Source organism: Galeopterus variegatus, unplaced genomic scaffold (genome assembly GCF_000696425.1).
Source record: "Galeopterus variegatus unplaced genomic scaffold, G_variegatus-3.0.2 Scaffold2111, whole genome shotgun sequence".
Taxonomy (NCBI): Eukaryota; Metazoa; Chordata; class Mammalia; order Dermoptera; family Cynocephalidae; genus Galeopterus; species Galeopterus variegatus.
This window is the reverse complement of record NW_007728222.1, coordinates 203,156-227,171: the sequence shown is the minus strand read 5'-3', so window position 1 is coordinate 227,171 and position 24,016 is coordinate 203,156. Positions and strand designations below refer to the sequence as shown.

The 24,016-nt window shown below is 34.8% G+C and overlaps 1 protein-coding gene across 1 annotated transcript; it reads right to left on the bottom strand.

Moving 5' to 3' along the window:
- Positions 1 to 3,059: 3,059 nt before the first annotated feature.
- Positions 3,060 to 22,525, bottom strand: CXXC4 (CXXC finger protein 4). The gene is made up of 2 exons (XM_008580493.1): positions 21,946 to 22,525; positions 3,060 to 3,253 (listed from the first exon to the last, which is right to left on the bottom strand). The coding sequence occupies exons 1-2, from the start codon at positions 22,495 to 22,497 to the stop codon at positions 3,209 to 3,211; spliced, it is 597 nt and encodes a 198-aa protein (XP_008578715.1). The 5' UTR covers positions 22,498 to 22,525; the 3' UTR covers positions 3,060 to 3,208.
- Positions 22,526 to 24,016: the final 1,491 nt, after the last annotated feature.

Genomic DNA, 24,016 nt, shown 5'->3' with positions numbered 1-24,016 from the left:
CTGGAGAATACAAACCCTGTGTATGTGGACCCCTCTAGGAAGATTTTTATTCAGCTTTTCTGATATATAATTTTTAAGTTGTATAGATCATCCACACAATCTATATTCTGATAGCTATATTCTCAATTTTCTTGGTACTGAATATGAAACATACAGCAAGGAATTTTTAAAAGTTACCTTTCATTGGTGTTTTAGAATCATGAAAAATGTAAACCTTCAAATCATTGCCTTAGGATTATAATGCTATTTATGATTTAAAAGTTCTTGGTATATGGATATGTGGGAAAGAAAACTAGAGAGAGGCCAGGAGAGTAATACCTTCCTAAAACATCACCAATGAGAACTTCATATGCACCCTACATTATATAAATAAAGTTTAACCAAAAACATTTTAAAAAGTGGGTGGTATAAAAAGAACAATACCAAGAACAAAAACATAAAAAAATTAGGGAAAGCTACACTTTTCCATCTCAGTAATCAACAGATTTTCTTTCATTAAAAAAAAAATGAATTGACATGTAAAACACCATATTTTACAATACACAGATTCATTAGTTCTTTAAAAAAGCAAACAAAAACACATCAAGACATGCAATACTAGAATGTATTTTAGACTCTCAGTACATTGCTATGAGATCTGAGTAAAAGTTTGTTCCACCTCTGTAATAACAATTGTCATTTTCCAAACAGCAAGGCAAGGTTACCATTCAAGGGTGAAAGTAAGTTTTTACTTACTTGTAGTTAATAAGAAAATTGGTAAACACAAACAAAAAAACTAAAATAAAATAACAATGGAACAAGAAAGAACTCATATAGCTCTCATTGGTCCCACTAACTAAAAACCCTCAAAAGAATATATATCAAGGAGAAAACTATCTCAAAACTAATATACAGCACGTTTTAGCTTGTGATTATTTAATTCTCTTCTCTAAACATGGACGGGTGTAATACACGGGTGTAATACATAAATTTTCCTCAAAAAGGCTTTTTGACCCTAACTGCAGATCATATTTCCTACTCTAGACCAGTGAAGTTGCACTTGTTTTCCACACTGGCATTTGTATGTGCCTTATGCACCTCTCCCCGCAGATCTCTAAAGATGACGTGCTCCTTCTGCGTTTTTAAAAACCTTTTCTGCATGTCACTTCCCATTCAAAACTACAACTAGATTTTAAAAATACTCACCTGCTAATCTTTCCAAAACTTTACAGTCCCTTTCACTGCTCCACCACCCTTTCTCTTCTAAAGTTATTTTTCTTCTCATGATCCATTTTGCTAACATTTTCCAGCAAAATAATGGATGTAATGGACCTAAAACAACTGGCTAGTGGATAAAGAGCAAGTTGCTATAGCATGGCAACATTTTTTTTTTTTTTCTAAACTCTGTTTTATTCCTGAAACTGAAAATATTCTTTATAATCTGGCCAAAAAATGAAATAAAATGCAAATAATATTGTGGTAATAGAACGGATGTAAGAACCCCATCATAAGAAAGACAAATTCTCCATGAAAAGGTAGCACAGGCCCTAAGAAAATGAAGCATTAGATCCGTTGGGGGTGTGTGTGTTGGGTGTGTGTGCATTTATGGAATTCCACAGACTGTGACCCTGCCTTCTAAGGAATGAAAGCATCGAGTGACAAGAACAGGAATGGGAGCAATGGAGCATTCCACTGAGGGGCTAGGGGAAGACCACTGGTCCAACTGGGAGGCTACGAGAAAGAGAGATAAAAGGAGATAAAACACCTCACTTTTATGAATGTGTTTAATTACTTTTAACTTAAAAATATACCCAGCCATGCCTCAAGGCAGGAGTGTTAAAACATATTCAAGTGTTAAACATATTCAAGTGTTAAAACAAAACTACCCATTTAATATCACACATGGAATTAAAACATTTAGATACTCTTTATTAAGTTTTTATTTTTCTTACCAAAAAAAAAAAAAAGAAAGAAAGAAAATAAACAAAGAAACATACAGCCCATGTTGGGCTGGGGGAAAAAGTCAGTCATAAATTTCTCCCCCTAAGATATAATGTTTTATTATTTAGCCTAGAAAACGCTGTTTAAGGAAAAAAAATTATACAACTGATTCTGCATTTTCCAACTACTCTGAGTACTCCGCCTTACAGTGCAACCCAAGACAAGTCAACTACACTAAGTATTTGGGAGGTACACCCTTCTGTACAGCTCGTTTGTAAGCAATGCAAGTGCATAACCACTACTCTAATATAGTGCTCAAAGGATTAACTGAAATTTTCATAACACCTTCCCCTCTTATAACAATACAACTGAAGGTAATTGCTGGATGCATCATAATCTTTTAGTCTTGTAAAACTTGGCATCAAGTCTCTACGGAAAGATGCATGGCAAAACAGTGCCAGTGCTGTTGCTGCTTCTAGTAACAACTGGCAAAAAATATTTAAAGCTAAAATTTATTGCTCCAGATTTAACTCGTAGAACCATACTGTTGTGTACAAACTGTTAATCTCCATAGATGCTCAGACATGATTGTCTCCTTGTGTCTAAACACACAAAATACAAGCTGCTATCTGTACAGTTTACAGTACTGAAACACATATATTTGAAAATGAAGTATAGATATGTACTTTGCAAAGATACATGATTTTACAGCAGGGGTTTACCCAAACTTATTTTTTACAGCCACTTTCAAAATAGACAACAACTTCACTAGTATAGCTAAATTACATCAAAGAAAGAATCAGTGTATTGAAAGTAAATAGACTGGCCAATCCCCCAAGCTCCTGTATTATTTTTCTCTCTCTTCTTTTTTTTTTTTTTTTTTTTGAAGAAACCCCTATACATAAAATGAAAATAATTTCTGGATATTTTCTTCAATGATGGACTAAGTAGTTTCTTAAAACAAGACATTAGTTTGCCCTTCATTTCCAAATGCCTTGAAAATAAGATATACTACTGCTTTAAAAGAACCATCGGAATGCTTCAGCGCTGGGAACAGGTGTTCTCTATAAAAAAAGAGCAAGAAAACAAGTTAAGCTTTCTTTCTATGTCAATTTTTTTTTTTCCCTCTTTTTTTTTTTTTTTTTTTTTTTTTTGAAGAAACCCCTATACATAAAATGAAAATAATTTCTGGATATTTTCTTCAATGATGGACTAAGTAGTTTCTTAAAACAAGACATTAGTTTGCCCTTCATTTCCAAATGCCTTGAAAATAAGATATACTACTGCTTTAAAAGAACCATCGGAATGCTTCAGCGCTGGGAACAGGTGTTCTCTATAAAAAAAGAGCAAGAAAACAAGTTAAGCTTTCTTTCTATGTCAATATAAAATTAGATATTTTTCCTTTACACTTCAGCAATATACAATATAATGGCTTGTATATTTCAACATTTAATAACAAAAGAAATGCTCAATTTTAGAACATTACAAAAATTAAAATATTGAGTTTGATGCTAATTTACTGCATGTAATGAATAGAATGCATTGGTCTTAAAAATATAGAAAATATAGCCTGAAACACATATAGCAATCAGGATAAAGGGAAGGTTCAAGATACTAACCAACAGTAGGAAGACCAGCCAGCACATGTACTTAATATCTGTATCTTCCTTGCAGAATGCCTAACATCATTTTTAATTTCAGCATATACATAGATGGCATAATCACATCATGGGGGAAAAAAAGTTCACTTTTGCTGGTTAACTTTCTACATTAATCATTTTCATAATATATCTTCATTTATTTATTTTTCTATTTCAAAAGACTTAATGAGCTATGCACGTAGTCTTTAATGTGAGATATATAAGTATTGTATGTAGTTAAAATGACAACATTTGAATTATTCTGCCTTCAACCACACTAACAAAAGTGAAACCAAAAAATTAAACTGAAATTTAGACAATTTCTTTTATGTACAAAATCACAATATTTACATGTATACGCAACCTATGTAAAGCTGGTGTTCAGAATTTAGTGAAGTAATTTCTTTATTCTGGATAATCTCTTTTATGACAGGATAACAACAAATATCACAAATTATTACTCTATCACTACCAATTATTAAATACTAATCTGATTCCTATATATAATCTAATGAGAACTATACTGAAAAATACATTACTATTTTAAAGTAAGTGAGTCTGAATTTTCAACGAATTTATATGAAGCAAATTGATACTAACCCATGATACACAGTGCGGCATAACTCCCGTTTTGTGCCATAAAAACATTATAAATGGTTCTCTGACAGCTAGCACCAAAAGTATAAACGATCCTTTTAACAAAAGGCTTGTAGTTACTGTAAGGATTTTTGTTAAATAAATGGTAGTTAACCTTGAATTTTCCTCTATATATTAACATTCCAAGAACTCATCATGCCATACTCTTCTTTAAAATGCCTCATCTTGTTCTATTGCATGTATTCTAGTGGTATACATAAAACAATCACATGAGTACACAGTGAAGGTATTTAAGAAACAACAAGCTAAGAGTAAATTTTCCAGCAGAGGCAAATGAAAGACAGTTGATTTCATTCATTCCTCATACCATTCCAACAAGCCTGTGTAGATTGTAAAATGGTTGCTAAAAATAAATAAGAATATACTTTGGTATTTTAAACAAACGTAGCCAAAATATTGAGTATGTGTAGAAAAACGTGTGAAAACACACATACATACGACTTGTAAATACATCTTAAGACAATGTTAATAGCACTTTTGTACTTTGGAAAATACATGAAAAATTCTGCTACAAACAATAATAATTGAGGTTAGCTTTTCTTTGCTTTCTCACACAATAGTTATTTGGTTGGCATTATCCTATTGTAATAATGTCATTTAAAATAAAAGTTTACTAATTGATTAAGATGTGTACTAGAAATTAAAATGAATAAAATAATTATTTGGAAAGCAAACCTTCCTTTCACTATCTGCACTGAAAAGAATTTTTAAAAAACTGTCCACACAACTAATACAATAAATTTCAAAATGTATTAAGAACAAATAATTGATTATTACAATTTAATCTGTTTGCATATACGCATATACAAAAAAAATAGCTTGTGAAGTGTCTTCTAAAAACACAAATAAAAAGGTCCACTACATTGTCATGAAAATAGTACTGATCTTATTAATATTTTACTCCTTACCCCTGATGGTTCAACGGTTTTCTCCCTTCCAATTCACTATGCACACCTGGGTCCTCAGCATTTGATTTGGATGGTGAGAAAAACCCCTTTACTAGTTTCTAAGATTAATTTTTGAATGATAAATTATATATCCTGATTACATTGGTTTAGTCACTACTAAGGAACTATATGAAGTAATAAGTAACACAATATATCCACCATTCTTATATTCATGCTTGTTACATGCACAGACACACACACACACACAAGCAGTAAATGAAAACTTAAAAGTTTATACCAGATGCTAACTTGCTGACTGATGCCAACTAAGAATAAATTTTGTATAAGTATGCACACTTATATAAATGTAGTCACTTTTAACAAGATAAGTTAGATCCAAGCATATCCATGCAATTATAGATCTATGGTTACAGATTCACATATGAAAAATAAACATGTGCATATATATTCATATATATTCACATTTATGTGTATATGTATGACAGAGATGCCAACATACTCTCTGATGCCAATTGGAAACAAGATTATAAATATATACTTATGTAATCTTGTATCTTGATAAACATATATGTTTATGAAGATAAACAGAAAAAATATATGGAGTACAGTTTTTAAATGAGATAAAGTCCTTATGTCTTAGAAACATTTTTAAATCTCCTTTCCAACTTTTTGGTCTTCCTGTGCCCCTCTGCTACCCAACTTTATTTGCAATATTTAGAAAAAGGAAGCTTATAAAATGCCACCTATAAAGGTCAAAGGTCATTGTTTGAAGAAAAAGATAACTTCTCAATGCTTGTTAGCATTAAATTTTAAATAAACAATGCAAACATAAGAAAAGCAGAGCACAGGTTTTCTACAATAACACGATTTGTCACAAAATAGCACTGTGATGCTATTTTGCAATATTACTATGCACTCTGACACTACTATGCATACACTGAGACCAGTATGTATCCCCAGATATAAGAATATAGGTAATTTATGGCTCAGGAAATGAGATGGCAAGCAGAGAAATATCTCTTAAAAATTATTTCTTCCTTATATTAAAATCTTAAAGGCCATGAAGCCTAAAAATGGTTAGTTGGAAAATCACCTAAAATAAAATGTGTGAGAAAAATTAGGAAAACGAATGGTGCGTTAATTAGAACAAATTATCAAGACATTCACCAGAAATTTGTAGTAAAATTTCTCTAACTAGCAGTTTTATTTTGGGGGTTAAAAACATAATGAAACTCTTTAGTGTCCTATAGGCCACACAGAACAGATGTATGCCCAGCCTCTGCTCAATTTTCATTAGGCTCACTGGAAATTTACTTTAGGCCTGGACTGAGTTCTTTTCAGCCAAGTTGGATGGAGCCACACTTTTCACAGGTAAAATTTTGGGTTAAATCATAGGATTCTGATTAAGTCTGTACTAATTTGGGGACAGATCTTCCCTAATTCTGTCAACTGAGGTCATATTTGTAAGGGGACATTTTTATTTTAAATGGTACAAGGCCTCAGCACCCCAAGGTGGGAGATTAAATACCCTGACCAGCTACCTTCGGGTTATATAAATTCAAAGTCCCAGCTGGGGAATCACACTCTTGATGAGATTACTGTGACTTTCTGGATCTCAGTGAGGCTTGCAGGGGATCATTATTCTGAGTGACAGGAAAACCAGATTCCCCTGGAAAAGAAGGGGGCAGGGAGGTAAAGAATAGAATTGAGTTGATCAGCATTGTTTAAGGCAGCCTTCGCTGCTCATGCAGGTGCAAACCTGACAAACAGCAGCCTTGCTCCCAGGAGGCTTGTGGAGAAACCTGCAGCCCCTGTTCTCTTTCCCGTACTGCTGTTAACGCATGGTGTTCCAGAGAATTCATCCTTTACAACCAAGATAAGAAATGACCTTCAAGCTTGAAGAAATGTCTTCTATTTCTCCCCTATATAATTTTTAAACTAAGGGAATTTCCTTGAATAAAATAATAATATAATCCAGTATAATCCAAGCCCAAGTACATTTTACATTTACTTTTAAAAAATAAATAACAAAAAATGATTAATGTCTCTGGCAGAAATATATCTCAGTTTGATTTTTGTTAAATCAGCAGTGAAAAAATAATTAAACAGCCTAAAATAAGTAAGAATGCTAAGAACCATCTTAAGAATTTGAGCATGTTTCTCATTTTTGGTAACTGCTAAGCAGTCACGTGGACTGTGGTATTCTCAGGTGAAGATACATCTACATATTCTTGTTTAAAATATATCAAGGCTAATAAAAACTCAGCTCCTAAAAAATGAAAATTGATGCATCTATAACTGTGTACATATGAGGATATGTGGATTGGCCATTCACATCTAGATACAATACATAAAATGTAGCAGTATTCACAAAATCACACGTAAAATGAATCACTTGTACTAAAGCTAGATTTGAGGTTTCAAAGAGCAAATTAAAGAAAACTCTTGATGCTAAAATTTACCTCAAAATGCATAAAACTTTAAATTGAGATAATGATTATAATATTAAAAATTTCTATGACTAAAGTTAAATATATCTTTCCAACATTTATTCATATGCTTTCTAACTCAAAAATTTCAAAGTTCTACTGTGCCTCACCTAAGCCTTCAGAAAAAACAAGATGGCTCTAATACAATGATTTCCAAGTGGAAGTCGGTAGTTTGGGGTACCATTATTCTTATACTAATCAAAAAATAATTTCTGTTTTCCCACAACTCTTAATTAAAGAAACACAGGTCATTAAATCATTTTCTGATTCCCATATAATGATGTGAAGTATGCTTTTTTCCAACAATAATTAAAACAATTGCAAACTGTACTTAACCAATATACCTCTTATAAAACCTTCTGAAATATTGTTTTCGGTGTGAAGAGTCTCACTATAAGTTTCTTAGACTTCTGAGTATTTAAGGCCTTGAAACTGAAAACCCTTACTGTGTTTAAGTCTCCTTTTCACACTAGAATTCAAAGACCTTAATGAACTGCTGAAATTTTGCAATAGAAAGTATGTGAATAAATATGACTAAAGATAATAATAGCCACCATTACTTGCTTTTAGCTATTCAAATATATGCTTTTTTCATCTTCATATGAAACTTTCAAACTTTGGGATTTTTTGTACGAACAACAGCAAAAGGATTCATGATGATGAAAAAACTAACTTTTTTCTCATTTGATTCACAAAGAATGCTAAAACATCAATATATAGGTTCTTAATTTTTTTACTAAGAAAATTTCAAAACCTACTTTGAGAAATGGAAAATTGTATTACATATACAATATTGAGAGAGTGAGCACATGCATTGATACAAATTAATACAGACTAATACAAATCTTTAAATAATTAATGATATATAATGATACCTAGTAAAGGTGGGCACCTCCCCAAAAAGCTTTCCACAGAAAAATTTTTCTAAAACCTATTTATAAATAATATAAAAATCATAGTCCAGTAACTATGATAGAATTATTAGAAAGCACTTGGTATGGCACAAGTCAATATGTGAGAACGGTTAATTTATGATAAACGATTATCACACAGTCCAATAATTTATTATTATAAACAAAAGCAACTTTATATTAATGAATAATACCTCAATTTTGAAATTCAGTTAATATAAGTATATACTCTGTCCGCTTCTGAAATTACACCTCCCTTAACTTTCTTCTTCTGACCTGTTGTCATATATCTGTATCATATATGTGATACATGTGAGATTAGTTTTTCTCATAATTCTGATTTATTTATCACATAACTGTATAAGTCTTTGGTATAATCACACCCTATTTTGGCCATTATGAAGACATAAGCTAAAAATATCTATCAATATTACCACTAACTGGAATACTAGACTACTATCTAAAGAGGCAATGCATCAAATTTGTAGACGGACAATTTTTATGACCCAATTTTGGGGGGCCTGAAATATGATTATAAGAAACATTCCACTTTTTCGGTTTCAAAACTGACGTTTGTGTCCAGGATTTTTCTGATTAAGGGTGAAGAACTAGAGACTGCCTTTTCGTTACTATGGATTCTCTGTTGGCTGTTGCTCCTGCTACTCCTTCTGCCTTTTTCCTTCCCCTCCTGCACTGCCACCACCACCCGACTGCAACGCATGGTTTTAAACTGTGATGGTGTGACTTCAGTAGGTAAACCTAGCTAACTTTTGTAAATGGAAAGATGAGTTTACATATTATGTTGGAAAGCTCCTAAATCAAGTCTGTATAGTGGTAGAATCAGTCAGGAAAGCAGAATGTGTGTAAGGAATGGGAGTGGATTTGTAGGAAGGAGAACAACAGATTAAGACCATGATTCATTCACTGGTCCAGAAGGGACCAAAATGGCACCTACTCTTGGCCTTACTGTCTATTATAACTACTTTATTTAAGCAAGTCTCTCGATTAATGTCATGTAATGAACTTCATTTGGTTCAATTTAATATTTCAATTATAGTAAAAATATGTCAAACCATATCATTCTAACATGTAAGAAAATTTATTGCAATATAAATGAGTAGTTCAGTGATTTAAACGTTCTTGAACATTTAAAAATAAACTATAATACCATAGTAAACAGAAAGATGAAATTTTTTCCATGACCCACAAGTTAAAAAGGTGTTTTTCAAGAACGATTTAATACAGTATTTTTAATTTTATGTGTAAGAGGGAATGTGAAAGTAAATCAGAAAACTGAGATTGAAAAAGCAAAAATTAGGTTAATAGGGCCGGCCCGGTGGCACACTCGGTACAGTGCGGCGCTTGGGAGCGTGGCGGCACTCCCGCCGAGGGTTCGGATCCCATATAGAGACCGATCCACTCACTGGTTGAGCATGGTGCAGGCGCGACACCGAGGGTTGTGATCCCATTGCCGGTCATGAAAAAAAGACAAAAAGGAAAAAAAAAATTAGGTTAATAAAATCAACATTACACAGTCAAGAATGACTGAAATATATAGAATTTATTTTATTTATATATGTTATTTGTTTATATTTATTTGTGTGTAAACACTTAAATATATATGGTTATAGAGTGTAAATATATAAATATATATGTGTGTGTATAAAAGTTGAATAATTCAGTCTCCCCTCTAGTAATTCCTGTTGATCCAACAATAGCTCTAGGTGAGATCACTGATAATCAGCTATTTAAAAACAGCCAGCAGTCTTTCATGACCAAGTTGTTGGGCAATTTTGAAAATGTTGGTTAATTTTAAAGCAATCAGTAATCTGTGTGAACTTTATCATTCTTTTTTGGAAGAGAAAAAGAAATATTCATATAAAATGTGAGGAAATGAGAAGTCACTTAAAAAATATTAAAAGGTGATGTTTAACCTGACTGTCAGAGCTATGATTTTGGACACCTTCTAATTTATATTAAAATAAAATATAATAGTTACACCTAACATTGATAAGCAGTTTGAATTGTTTGAGTGTTATAGACCTGAGAATTTGAGAAATATCTATTTTTAACATGATAGAGAAATGAAAATAATATATCTAATAGAAATTTTTGTCTTAGACTAAGTTGAGTAGCATTTTGGATACAGTAATGAACTCCACTTGGTTCAAAATCTGTTATGATAAATATCCAACCACTAGAATAGCCCCAGTCTAAAAATCACAGCATGTTTTATATACATGAACTACTACTGCAATGAATTCAGAGAACACTAATTTCAAACATTTCAATCGACTAAATATTATAATCAAAATCATTTACCTATACTGCTAAGAATAACATGTAGCCTTTAGAGTCAGTCTTGCCCTTCCTTCCTTTAAAATTATACTTCTAAGAATATTTTATTTCTAAGAATAACATCTAGCTTTTAGAGTTTCTTGTTCTTCCTTCCTTTCTTTCTTTTTAAATAACCACGATTGCCATCACACCAAATGCTCAAATTGACGGTCACTGTTTGACTTTTTGGTCTGTCTTCTTAACTTTCTTTTTTAGCAATAAAATTGAAAGGTACATAGCCAACAACTATTTTAATTTAATTTTTATCCGGTTTTTACATGTTTCTTAGCTCTTTAGAAGTATAGTTAGGTTATCTAACCTCATTACGAGGATATGCACTATTAAGCATTCTCCACTACCATGAGCTTATCTTGTACTAGAGCAAATTCCCAAGTATTTAGAATCTAATTTCTCCTCTGGAAATTCTCATGGACTACCTCTTTTTCTGTAAGTGTCACGTGTTCCATTTTTGTGCAATCATAGTCACATTCACACAGTTTAACTAACTAGCAAAGTAAATTAATAAGCCCAGCTTTTTTTCAGGTATAGGGGTTATAAGACATAGTGATTAATATTCTTTTTATCATCATTCCTCTAGTTTTTCTACATTTACAATTCTGCATTTTCTAGAAAATTCTCCTTACAAACACTTAAAAATGACACTGATACTTTTGAACAATTGGTTGCTTATGAAGGCTTGGCCTCTATATCCCTAAACACCATCATTAATTTTGAACCTTAGGTTTCCCCTCTTGGCCTTTCTGTGTTTCTAACTGCAGATTTGAGAATTACTCTTAAAAAGATATTAAAAACAAACACACACATACAAAACCTAGTTTCCCTGAAACTAGTTTTTTCCACCATGGTAAATAAAAAGAGACAATGCTGAGCTGAGTGGTTCGAGGGGGCCTAAAACCAGACCCATGACATCTTTCCATAAGTTTTGAGACATTAACTATTACTACTTATTCTTATTTAAGCCAGGCACAAGAAGATGACCTTGAGCATGACAGTCCTTTCCCTTTGTTTTCCCTTAAATCTAGAAATTCTGTAGCCTGCCTGCATTTCCTTCCTTTTCCTTCCTTCTTTTCTTCCTTTCTTTATTTCTATCTTTCTTCCAATGTAGCCCTTTCTCTTATTCAGGTGAAACAAAAGTTTCTAGTACTCTGCAAAGTACACCTTGAAATAAAACAGAAAAACTTAATATTACACCTCAGAACCACCTGAGGTAGCAAAGTAGAGATCGTATCAGTCTGTATTACTTAGCTAGGTCTGGAAAACTAAACCAAGGATGAATGAAAGAATCCCAAGGCTTTTAAATCGGTGTGAGATTGCTTCCAGAGTTTTCCAAAATTTCCATTATATCATTTTAAATGTGTCTATTTCTTGGACTGAGAATTGAAAATATGAACAGAGAACTAAGTACCTTGGATGAAGGACTGAGATCTAGAGTTAGGGAATTACATGGGTATTGAAAAAAGGCAGTCAGGAATGTACATATGTATTCACAGAACTTACTACAAGTCTTAGAAGATAATAGTTCCTACCTAAAGATTTATTAAATTGAATTGAATTTATCAAAGGTTTACTATGTGCTTGGTAATACCATGTATTCAGAATAATTATACAGCATAGTTATAGACCTGCCTGGAAGAAGTAAAGACACACTATTTGTAGAAACATCAAAACTTTACTCTTAATCTTGTTAATGTTCAAACATAATTTCTTTCCTCACTACAGACTTGTTCAATAGTGTTGCTAGTGTCTTTTTGGAATGCAACCGACAGTTAGAAATATATTTTACATAGCAGCCCAGTACATGCATACACATACATCATAACTGAAGTTCAACAATACTTCCTCTTACTACATGTGATGCACTCATGTACTGTCTGCCCCCTTCTATTCTACTTTACTTTAAAAATCCTAGTGGTGTGCCAGCACATTGGTTTCATGGACCACTAATGTACTGTCACCCGCAGTTTGAAAAACACTCCACTATACCATACAAAAACATATGGATATGAGGAGAATCACATGAGAAAATTCCAAAACCACTCCACTTCATAATGGACTTAACTCCACCTATAGCAGCCCTATAGAGAAGATCCAATATATTTCTTTGGGGATGGAAACAAGCCAATATTCTCTATTATGTTTTTCATGGACTAAAGGTAGAACTACAAAATATTTAATGTCTAATAAAAGATTCCACATCTTCTCATTTTTCATCCACCTATACACAACTGAGAATTTTATCTTTTATCTTTTTTCCCTATTATTGACTCCATTAAACCATCACTTCTCTCATTTAAGTTATAAAAAAGAACAATTCCCACAGGAAGTCATTCCCCAGCGTAGTTATTTTTCTACCACTGATTCACCATCACTAATCACCATTTTCACACAATTAAATTTATACAGCTTTCTATTCCTTTAAAAATTTATTTCATCTCCTTTCACTCTGTAAAGTTTTGGAGAAAATATATCTTCTCTGGAATTTGCCAGATTAGCTGATATACACTGAAATGCCCATGCCTGTTGCTGATTTATAAATATATGTCTCTTTTCTCTCTCTCTTCTCCCTCTACTTGATCTTGATCCTTTCAATACTATCAGTCATCCAGTTGTGGGAGGGGGAAGGTTGTTGGTTTTTCTCTGTTTATTTTATTTTTTTTTTTTGTAAGAAAGAAACAGCATTTTCAGCACACTTTTCCCCACAGTTTGACACTTTTCTTTACTTTCTTGAAACTGTACTTTAAAATATGAATTTAAATGTAGATGAGACACAAATGGGATCCCATTTCCACTCATGTTGGAAGTATTTTCTTTTAGTTACACTTTGGAATTATTCTACCAAATGTTTCAAAGGCATAAGTAAAAATAATAACATCAGCTATAACACAATCTGTTTTTCCTTATCTCTAATTCATCTGCCACTCCACTCTACTTAAGCCTCAGTTCTAACTCTCAAAGCAAATGTATTGAGTCAAGTCATGAAAAAATTATCTTCCCTCTTTTTATATCTTCCATTCTCTGAAAAACTTCTATAACTGCTGAAGCAAAGTAGACATCCATATCCCATCTTGACAAAACTCCTTCTAGACAGATACCTCATTGCATCCCAGCTTGAATATTCTTTCTCCTTTGTTTTTAATCTTCCTTGGTTAGTATTCGAAATCTTTTAGGGCTTATCACTATTTTTTCCCAGAAAAAACATCAGCCTTTCCTATTACTACTTAAGAACGATCTTCATTTCACAAGTACTCTCTTCTAAAGAAACAACAATCACAATAACGCGTTAAACTTTCGGAAGAAGAAAACAGAACTGTGTTTACTAGAGGTGGGAAAGAGGGAGTCGGAGGGGGACTAGCAATAAATTGGTTAATGGACACAAGGAGTGATTACATTTTGTAACGATGAACATGCTGATTATCCTGATTTGATCATCACACATTGTACAGAAGTATTGATATTCAACTCTGTACCCCACAAATATGTTTAATCAATTATTTTTCTATTTTAAAAAACCAAAACCAAACACTCTTCTTACTAAAAAAGAAAAAAAGAAAAAAAAGACTTTCTGCCTAGTCACTTCACTTATCTCAAAATGCATATCTACCTGTTTTATTTCCAACTGATATAACATGAATTTTTTCCAACATTTGTTAAATATGTTCAATTTTCAATATTTGTTAAATATGTTCTCCAACTAGAATTCATGAGAAGCATTTAACCATTTCTTATAGTGATTCCCTTGAACTCACTAATTCACATTTCAAATAACAACTGGTGTCTGTCCAAAGAAAGAAAATAGCGGCCAAAAGAAGGTACTAGGTGAGTAATGTGAAACACACACACACACACAGCCTATTAAGAAATATAGAAATTAGTAGTGGAGGTGTGGAAGCACTAAATGACCTAACTTGGCTTACACATTGACTAACTTCACTAGGTATTTTGTTCAGTTTACTCCGGCAATTGACAATGCAGATATTAGAACAGGAAACTAGTTTATCAGGTTTACTGCTTTCCAAGTGAACTCAAGCCAGACCTTTGCCAAACTGGATGATTAAAACAAATATTGAGAAGGCACATACCACCAAATAGTCTACCTGAGCTTTAAGTTCTGAAAACTAACAACTTGGTGCAATAAGTTATCTGTAAATATGTTTGTCTTATTCTCCACTTTTTATTGATGGCTTTAAAATAGGACTAAGAAATTGTATAGCATCTTTCGGTTTGCAAAGAACACTAACCTACATGTGATATTTAAAAGTTGTAAGGTATGTTGATATTAATACCCCCCTTATTGATTAGGAAATAAATGTCAGAAAAGTTATGCCATTGTTCAACCGGTGAGGTACTTGCTACCAATGGCTCTTTCCACAACCTCTTAACTATATCTATGTGGTCACATGGCCCAAATATAATTTTTAATTAAAAAGAAACGAAAAGTCAGGAAACGAGTAGTCTATTTCCTGAATATAATTTAGATCTGATTTTATATCAGCCAAAGAAATACACTTTGAATATGAATTCTTTGAAAAAGTAATTGTTTGTTTTGCCACTATCTATTTAGTATGAAATGAAATGTAAAAGAGATGGGTTAAATATTAAGAAATAGAAAAACAGAAAAAATTCAGTAGGCTGGATCTCATACCTAGCTATGGATACTTATACTCTTAAAATAAAGAGAAATCCCACAAGTTTCACAGAGGAAAAAATATTTCTCACAATGTTTTAGAGTAGAAGTTAACAAGCCTGCTGGGATCCTGTTAGCCCCTGCAGAGCTAAGTCTTCAACATTATTAAATGGCTGTCGCATCTGAAGTATGGTGCAACATAACTCAATAAACAACAGAAAACATAGGATGCTGAATGGAAGGAAGCTTTTCGATTACCCTGCAGAATAATTAAATTTCATTACAGGTGTTTGCATGTGATGAAACAAGATATGACTCAAGGATAAAATCACCCTTGTGCCCCTCCCTCAATATTTTGAAACTCCTAAGGAGAACAACATAATGCTAGATTAAAAAGTATGTTAAGGATGGGCAGAAACACTGAAGCAAAATTATGCAAGCACAAGATCCTGAAAATGTACACTGGTTACAAAAAAATACTTTCTTGAAAACAAGTTTTTATAAAAAATGATGTTTTCGGGCCGGCCTGGTGGCGCACTGCTACAGTGCACCGCTTGGGAGCGTGGCAGTGCTCCCGCCGAGGGTTCAGATCCCACATACAGACCGGTTCCCGCTCACTGGCTGAGTGAGGTGCGGGCGCAGCACCGAGGGTTGCGATCCCATTGCCGGACACAAAAAAAGACAAAAAGGAAAAAAAAAATGATGTTTTCTAGAGTGCTCTACTTCCTCAGCCAAGATCTTCTGACATTCTAATCAGTGACTAAAAATCACGTACTAATAAAAATTAAAGACTTTTTCATGTATTTCTGGCTCATTTTTGCTTCTTTAGAACTAATCTAGGAGTACTAGGAAAATTAAAAGACAAGTCATTCTTTCTCCAATTTGTATATTCACATGCACTTTTAAATAAATCTTGAATTCAACCTATTACTTTAGGTATTTCTATATGATAAATGCAAGAGTTTATTTTTAGTATTTTTTACAGTGAGTAAAAATAAATGTAAGAAATTGAAGTATATCCACTTGTGTGAAATTTATTGAATAGTAGGACATATCATTAAGCAAAATTAAAATGAATTGTTCTCTGGTAAAAGTGAACGATTTGACCAATTCAGGTTGAGTAGTAAATTCTAAGGGCACCAGCAACTTTGACTTTTTAAAAACATACTTTCAACCTCTTTCTGGGAAATATTCAGTTTAACTTTGTATCCAGAAAGAATATTCCAACAGTGTCTTCACAGTTACCCCAACATGGATCTTCAGTCTTGAGTCTGGTTAACAATGTTCCAACTAGAGCAAATATGAGTGAATCCCCAACCTTTTTGTACATCTTTTGATGTACAGACTATTTTGTTAAAATGTCCTATCTTTATCAGCCTATAAGTCTGACTTTTCAAAACTTAACTATTCATCCAAACAACCAGATGGTTAAGACTAACCAAAATATGCAGCAATACTTTAGTAATCAATTTATTAACTGTAAAAATCAAGTAACTTTTATTTCCTTCATCACTAGATACACTTTCCATTCTTAAAATATCAAAATATTTTTATCTGATAAAACTGAAGCCTAAAGTTTATTGTTGTTTATTTGTTCTTATGGCTTTCTGATTGTTTGCTTGTATTTTGTTTGATAATGGTTGAATTTCAAACAAACATTCTTATAGTATAATTTACAAATGGATTTTAATTACTTTATTTTACTATTCCTAATTGCCATCTCAAAGATTGCTTAGAATTTATGTGATGTTTGGGTGTTTGAGGGTATTGTTTTTAATCTAGGAATTATTTAAAATGTATATGTCTTTTAAAAACAACCTTTTAAGTTTTTAATTGATAGATAAAATTGTATGTATTTACTGTATACTACATGACGTTTTTAGGTATATAAAAACAACTTTAACTCCCTTGTATTAAATCTAATGATGGAAAGAGAATTTCATTGGACTTATATCACAGTTTGATGCCTTAGCCACAAATCTGTTTTGTGGTTTTAGTCAAACCTAAACTTTTCTGAGCTTTTTTCTTATCATTTATAAAATTCAGGATCTTTTTCACACATTATTTCTATGTTACATTCTAATATTAATATATTATCATTTGGTTTGAATTTCATCAAAAATTTTTCTCTTTCCCTTTTATAATCAATTACATATCTCTGCTTTTGGAATAAAATAAAAATTTATATTTTCCTACTGGAATTTTTTAATTCTTTAAACTTATAATTTAAAAATCATTTTTACATTATAACATAAAATGACAAACCGGTGGTGGCTTCAATTTGACATAAAATATTCATGTTTCATCTACAAACACTTTTTTTTAAAGTCACCAAACTTTAAAAACTCATGACATGTTTAATTATTGACTGATTTCATTATTTAACTATACAGGCTCTGAATTTAAGTGACACACCTATTTTATGTGTGGTCTACAAGTAACTTTCCTCAGGAGGCAGTTGCCATCTTCCCGCATAAATTGCAGACAGTGCTTTGTCCAGGACTTTACAACTGCCATTTGTGTGGTGGGGGCTCCTGGAATATAACAGCATATACATGAAATATGTCCCTCCTCCCCTAAAACATTCCTGTGAATCAAGTTATCAAGTTTGGGATAGTATCTGGATGTTTTCTACCAAACCTTTTGGAAGCTTAACCTAACTTGTGGAAAAATTATTGTTGGCCTGTACATTCAACGTATAAATTTTTAAAACAGAGAAAAGAAAGAAAAGAAAAAATATAGAATAGTCCTTTTTCCTAATTTCCCAGTTTCTCTCTCTCTTCACTATAACATGCCGTTCTTCAGGCCCTCCTTCAGCACACAGAAAGCCTGGGTGGTGGCAGTGTGTAACTTGCAGCAAAAAGAGCCAAGAGTGGGGGCAGGGAAACCTCCTGAGGCATCACTTACTAATGTAATTCCATAAATCAACTAATGGGAGAGAAACCAGATCTGTGTGGTCTCTAATGCTGTTCCACAGAGATCAATCATGTCACCTGAACAATGTTCAGGGACTAAGAGACTGGGGTTGCCCAAGGGACAACTTTATCCCTTGAGCCATATAAGATTGGGATATTTTTAAAAGATAGATGTTAGTAGCAGAAAGGTAACTGCTGAGAATAAAAAAAATTGAAGGATTACCTATGTAAGAGACAAAGTGTTATTATGTAACTAACTATCATAGGAATCTCCTAGGTAGGAACTTTATATCAATGATTTCGGATACAACTTTTAAATAAGTTTTGTCAGACTAGGGGCATACAGCATTTGTAGTAACTGTCTTGAACAATTAGTGGCTTTTTAATACAGTGGCATATGCAAATAGACAGTGCATAAAACCATAGAAAAACTAAATGTTTTGTATGCATTATCATATCAAATATTATCAAGGGGTGATTTTATAAACATATTCTAGGGCACTGAGATGCTCTTAAAGTGAGAGGAAGCAGGAAAATGTAGAAATAACTAAGACAATTTTAAAAGGACTGCTAGAGGGGAGGCTTTAAAAAAATGTGGGCAAGAATCCCAACACACCCATGTGAGTGTCTTAATTTCAGTTTAGTCACCCTGAAAAAATCTGATTATGCCTCCAGTCTTTGGAAAGAGAACAAGTCAAAGGGAAGAAGAGCACATGACAGTTAAAGTGATAAATAAGAATATATGTTATAATTATGATCCAGATGTTAATCTGTATCTATAATTTAAAGCCAACAAATTTTAGTTACTGAATTTACACCTGCAACCACAGGTAATATCCATAATGAGTCCCCAAATCACTGCCCTCAGCAAGGAATCCATCCAACCTCTAAAACATTTCCTCTCATGATGATGGACCAAATTAGAGAGGAAAGCCAGGTCAGCAGGGGGACTTTTCACTGACCCCAACCACAGTTCCAGCTTTGGTTCAGTCATGTAAGCCCTGTCACTGTGACACGCATCCAGCTGGTTTCCTACAACTATAGCTGTATGGTTATACAGAAGTTTAAGGCAGTCATGCTGCTATAGCCTTTTTTAATGACCTAGATAGAATCTTACACAATTTTAAAAAACATGTTCTTTCTTTCTGTCAAATAACATACCACTAATAATCTTAGCCTTGACCCACAGCCCATGCTCTGATAGAAAGGAGTCTGCAGTTTGGAGAACATTTTGAGAGTTCTACAAAGGGAGAAATTTGCTTCTTTTTTCCATACTCCACCTTTTGAAGATCAACAAAACTTTTCTGCACAAGAATTTTTTAAAATAAGGAAAGGTAATTCTGTGGGATTTTTGTGATCAAAATACCTAAGGAATTTAAACATCGCAACAAGCTTGTAGAAAATCTATTAAAGAGAAAAATAATGTATGAAATTTGTTTAGACTAATACATCAGCATAGAAACTCATGCAGAAACCTACTGGTACTCATACCAAACTGCTCCAAAGTGATTATTTACTAAATAAATCCAAACTATTCAATGGTCCTATCCACTATATACCCTAAATTGGGATGTACGTAATGCCATGGGTCTACCTAAAGATGAAGTCTAACAGCAATACCAAATCTGTAATTCTAAATATTACATTTCAAGAAGAAAAATAAAAACCATGTAATCCTTATCAACTGGGCAATAACAGCAAATTTCAGTTGAACTAAATTTTAATTTCTCATGGGCCTTAGAGACCTAGAGAAGTTACAATAAGTTAATCCAGAAAAAACTATTTAAAAGCTAATTTTGCCACTCAAAATACACAGACCTGCATTATAGGTGCTATTATCTTTGCTTAAACAGAGTTGCCAAAGGAAATGTAATAAACCATCCTGAAGTAAAGTTAAACTTTCAACAGAGACAATATCTCTTGTAAAGAAGAGTAAATGCAAAATTTCTATGGAACCGATCATAATCAATAATGATATCAATATAATACTGATTTATTTGAATTTCAAAGTGCTATCTGCTTTGATTTCTACTAAAAAAGTATCCTCTTTGTGTTCAAACCTGCAACAAAGATCTTTAACCCTTCTCTTTATCGTTTTTAATACTTCCCAGTTCTTCATAGACAAAACTCCTCTAAGCAGTACTCACAATTTTTAGAAAAATGTGCGGGTACCCTTCTGATGATAACTTGTGAGAGTCACTCGCCCTACAATCTGGACCATAGAATGTTCCCAAATGCTAAATCCACCACCTACTCTCATGTTTATTTAAACACCTAACCATCTATTCTGTAAATTTTATCAAGGGACTATGATTACTTGTCTATATTTCTTTGCTTAATATACTACCAAAACCATTTACTTGTGTTTTCCATTTTTCCCCTTTGTGTTTTGATCAGGATACCATATGAAATTTCCATCAAACACATCAATCTCTGCATTTAATATACTTAAGAGCTTAATTTAGCAATTACTTTAGTGATCATCTGTGCAATGTCTGTCTTAAGGATATAGAGGTAGAAACCATTATTGACTGTGTAAGGTATCAACCAAAACTATGTTTGGTGTATAGAACAATTCGGCAACCACAAAATGGCAACTTTGTCAAATGTAGACCCCAAAGGAAGTATATTCTTTTTGTAATTGCGTTTTACGAATCATTCACTTCTGAAACTACGATAAATAATTCTTAAATAAAATCACCACCACGTGCCCCCAAATTAACTAATAGTGTCCCTTTAGTCTAAATTATATCTCCATGAAAATTGCAGGTGACAATCAGCTTTCTATACAATAGTATAGATTTCTATACAATAGTATATTTCTGCTTTCTCAAAAAATACCAGATATGCAGAAAACAAAATAGGAAACAGAAACATTCTGTCACGATGAGGAGAGAACCTATCCCAGAAAGGGTATTAAAAAAATAAATAAATAAAAATCCCCTTTTGAATCCAGGTTTTATTTCAGCTTCGATAATTACTGCGGGGGTTTTTTGGTCTTGTTTTTGTTTTGTTTTGTTTAATGAGAACATAAGCTTGTGTGCCACAGACAGTGTTCTCACTGTTATAATTGGGCCATTAGTATGTCCCTCTAAGCCCAGAAAAACGTGCATAGGATGTGATGTGTCCAATCCTTTGGGCAGAGATTTTTTTTTCTTTTTTCTTTTTTTTTTTTTTTTTTAATAAGGAGGAGGGGGCATTTTAAACCACCAAGGGAAAATATTAACCATATTGAATGTGAAACTTCTGATTCTTCAAGCCAATTACATTATTATTCCCCCAGAGATACAAAGGAGGGGCACTCTCCCTATCAGGAGGGCGGTTCCAAGTGAAGTGCAGCTGGGCGGGTGGTGGAGAGGCCGTGCCCTCCGCAGCCACCTACAACTGTATCTTACAAACTAAATGAAGCTTCGGAAAAGGGGTACTGCATCTTGAAGCCAGACAAGAAGCCCTGAAGGGGAGAGGAAAGGGAAGTGAGGAGGGAAGGAGGGAGACTGGGAAACAAGAAATCATCTCCTCTGACCTCTAGCGAAGTGCCAGGTTTTTTCTTTAGCTCTTCACATTTTCTAAATTTGCAGATCTGGTGTCCCGTTTTGCGGTTCCTGCAACTGCTGCAGACGCCACAGTTGATGAGCCTTTTGCAGGGCACGCAGACCCCACACCTTTTCCTCTTCTTCTTGGCCGGGTTGGCTCCGCCAGCTCCCCCTGAGGAGGACGAGGAGGAGGAGGAATGATTCTGAGGGCAGTCTGCCAGATTGGCAATTTGAAACGCACTGTCTGTGACGGCTGCTGAGGCTGCTGCGGGGGAGTGAAGGGCTGTCATGACGATGACCCCTGGAGGTAATGAGATGCCCCCTAAAGCCGGGATAGCGGAAAAAGTCCCCACGCGCTCGGGGAGATTCATTATCTCTGCTTCAGCAGCGCCGCATTTGAGCTTGTTCATGCATTCCCCCGCCAAAGGTCTGCAGTGTTCAGGGGATAAGGTGGAGAGGAAATTAGTATTTGCCATTTGCAACGAAGGCTCTGGCGGGCAGCCAGCTTTCCCCAGCCTCTGGGAGTCGTTTCGGTGGTGCATGCTGGTCCTGCTGCCGCCGCCGCCGCCGCCACCGCCACCGCCGCCACCGCCGGCGGGGAGGATCGCCGAGGAGGAGGCGGAGGAGGCGGCAGCGGAGGAGGCCGGCGGCGCTGCTGGGGAAGATGGGGGTGGTGATGCGCGCAATCTTGGCCGCCTGCGGGAAGGCGCCCCCGTTGGTCTTGTAGAAGGAGGTGGCAAAAGAGCGGTAGCGCTCCATCTCCGAGTTGTAATCCACAAGGCTGTTCAGGGCCCCCTCGGGCAGGTGGCTTTCCTTGGGTAAGCCCGGGGCCTCCGGGCTCGGCCCGGGCTCCACGCAGACATTGGTGTTCATGGTGCAGGGGGGGAAGAAGGGGTGCAGGGTGGAAGTGGGGACCGCCTGGTCCGACACCTGGGTGGGAAAGGGGGAAATGTGGGGGGGAGGGAAGGGGGTGATGGTGGTGTTGGGGTGGGGGCCGAGGCGGGAGGGGAAAGTGGGGCCGGGTGGGGAGAGCAAGGTGAGGGCTGTTTTATTCCTCTCTGGGGCGCATTTCCACAGACGGTGAATTCCCAGGCAGCGTCTTCCTTTGCATTATCCTCCAACTGTTACAACTAAAATAAAGAAAGTCATTCCAACGAGCTGCACGAGGAAAAAGATTAAAAAATAAACACCCTCCCTCACTACCCCACCGCAGACACCGAAAGCTCCCACATTCTTCGGTCAGGTCGTTTGCATAACAATCATGAAGACGTGATCCCCCCTCCTCAAGTCCCATCCCCAGCAACACTCCCAACCCCCGCACCCTCCCTCCCCACAGCAAACCACAGCTCCTCCCCCCTATTCTTATAACCCTCCTGAGAAAATGTATTAATAGCCAGGATACCCAGGGAAAGGGGAAGACGGGGGTGACAAATGCCGAGGGAAAAGGGCAATTGGAGTGCTAAAGACATGCAAATCAGGGGTGGGAGGGCGATACTACCTATAAGCAGAGGGCATTTAAACATTATGAAATGTGTGAACAAGTACTGCCTGGGCATGCAAATGCTGTAAAGTAGAAAACAGCAATAGCCCTATGAGTAAAATGAACAGGAAATTAGCAAATGAAGTACTGAGAAAGTCTACAATACATCCGAGTATAAACTGTAAGCAAACACAATACAACTGAGAGCTAAGAGACGGCCCACATACAATCTGAACTAAAGAGGCAGGGAAAAAAGAACTACCAGCTGCCACAGTGTCCTTCTGTGTCTGCGGTCATTAGTTTGAATCCCAGCACAGCTGGCTCTGTTAGGGTCTTAATTCAATGGACCAAGGACAGGTCTCAATTGTACAAGCCATTTGGTGGTGGGGTTTGGTGGGGGTAAAGAGGATGGTGTTCTACTTGTTTAAAAGAAAGGAAGAAAAGAAAGATGGACTAGATTTAAAAACAAAAATTTAAATACAAGCAATGTCATAGGTTTTAAACCAAGTGCCTGCAGCCTCTGTAAGAATATTCCCATCATTTTTAATGGTGATTGCTGTCTGTTTCCAAGACAAGAGGAA